Here is a 1,414-nt window from a genome sequence, read left to right as displayed (position 1 = left end):
TCATCTTTATATCAAATACAGGAACACGCCTAGCAAACAGAGTAAAGGGATCACTTCAATGACATTCCAATGAATACTTACTGAGTGCCTATTTACATGGAAACAAGGAAACAGAAAAGAAGGATTACTTTCATGAAATTCCATCAATCATTTGTTCAATAACTATTAAGTGGCTATTAAGTGACAGGTATAGTTTCAGGCACTGGCAAGTCAGCAGTGAATAAATTAGACAAGGTCTCTGCTTTCAAACATTCTTGTGAACAAGCAGATAATGTTACTCATTAGGTAAGGAACAGGAAAGCCTGATTAACTTAGAGAACATAAGTATGACTTTTGCATGGGTGGCAAACTAAAACTGTTTATGATTTGGTGGGAGATCACCAAATCTCAAGAGCCTTTTGGATACAAACTAAACAGGCTTGTTAATTCATATGGACTGTGGATAAAAAGTATATGTAGCATTGAAAGGAGCTATAAGGGACATGATCTGTTTCAAATTTAAGTGCGGAAAAGCACAAGAAAGAATACATTACATTTGTTCTGCCTGATCCCAATAGGCAGAACTAGGAACAATAGGCAGAAACCACAGGGAAGTAAGTTAATCACCTATTTCTCCTCAGGATATGTACATGCGTGTCCTGGAAGTCATACACTTGTCACAAATGAATGAATCGCACTATGTAGCTGGAGAGCAGCTTGGATGAACAGCAGTGACAGCTCCTACCCTGAGAGTTGTGAACTGCATTACCTGCGGGAACCTGACAATGATGTAGTGGGGGATGCCCATCACATTGTGCACATAGTCAAACGTCTCGGTGAGTTTCCTTTTATTTGCAGTTAACATCTTTGGGATTCTGGTGATCATATGTTGAACCTCATTACGTTTAAAACCAAATTCAAGGTGATAAACCTAAAAAAAAAAAAAAGTAGAGTTGCTATGAATCATGAATAGAAATAGTCATTTTGGTACTAGGCCAGAGGACATACTGATTCCTTTAAGTTTAAAATATTTTAAAATCTGAAAGATAGCTATGCCAATGCCCTCAAGGGATCTGACTTCCTGCTTCTGGGGTAACCTAATTTTGAAGCCTTCTCCTGAGAATGAGCTACTCACAAGCATGGTTACCATGAAGATAACCAAGTGGAGCTATCATAAATTATGAGACAGAAAAATGATGGGCATGGTAGGACGGGTTAAGTTATCTGTATGGGCCCTACACCAAACAGACCAGCAGTAAAACTTTCCTAGTGCCGTTTGAGCCTCTACTCCCAATGTAACCCAAACACAAGCTATCTGAAAAACTACATGTCAAAATGCCATGCAGAGATGATAAAACTAAACACCTAAACATGGGGTAGGTCCATAGTATCCTATGCTTCCCACCACTCCATTGCTCTCATCATCAGTATTTTA

The 1,414-nt window shown here is 38.8% G+C and overlaps 1 protein-coding gene across 1 annotated transcript in view; it reads right to left on the bottom strand.

The window, feature by feature from the left end:
* MTERF3 (mitochondrial transcription termination factor 3) overlaps positions 1-1,414 on the bottom strand; it is a 23,053-nt gene that overhangs the window by 2,009 nt on the left and 19,630 nt on the right. The window contains exon 7 of the mRNA XM_004370755.2: positions 749-910. Coding sequence (XP_004370812.1) covers positions 749-910 — 162 coding nt within the window. The remainder of the gene's footprint in view (positions 1-748; positions 911-1,414) is intronic.

Source organism: Trichechus manatus, unplaced genomic scaffold (assembly GCF_000243295.1).
Source record: "Trichechus manatus latirostris isolate Lorelei unplaced genomic scaffold, TriManLat1.0 scaffold00009, whole genome shotgun sequence".
Taxonomy (NCBI): domain Eukaryota; kingdom Metazoa; phylum Chordata; class Mammalia; order Sirenia; family Trichechidae; genus Trichechus; species Trichechus manatus.
The sequence above is the reverse complement of the archived record's forward strand: the minus strand, read 5'-3'. Positions and strand labels throughout refer to the sequence as shown.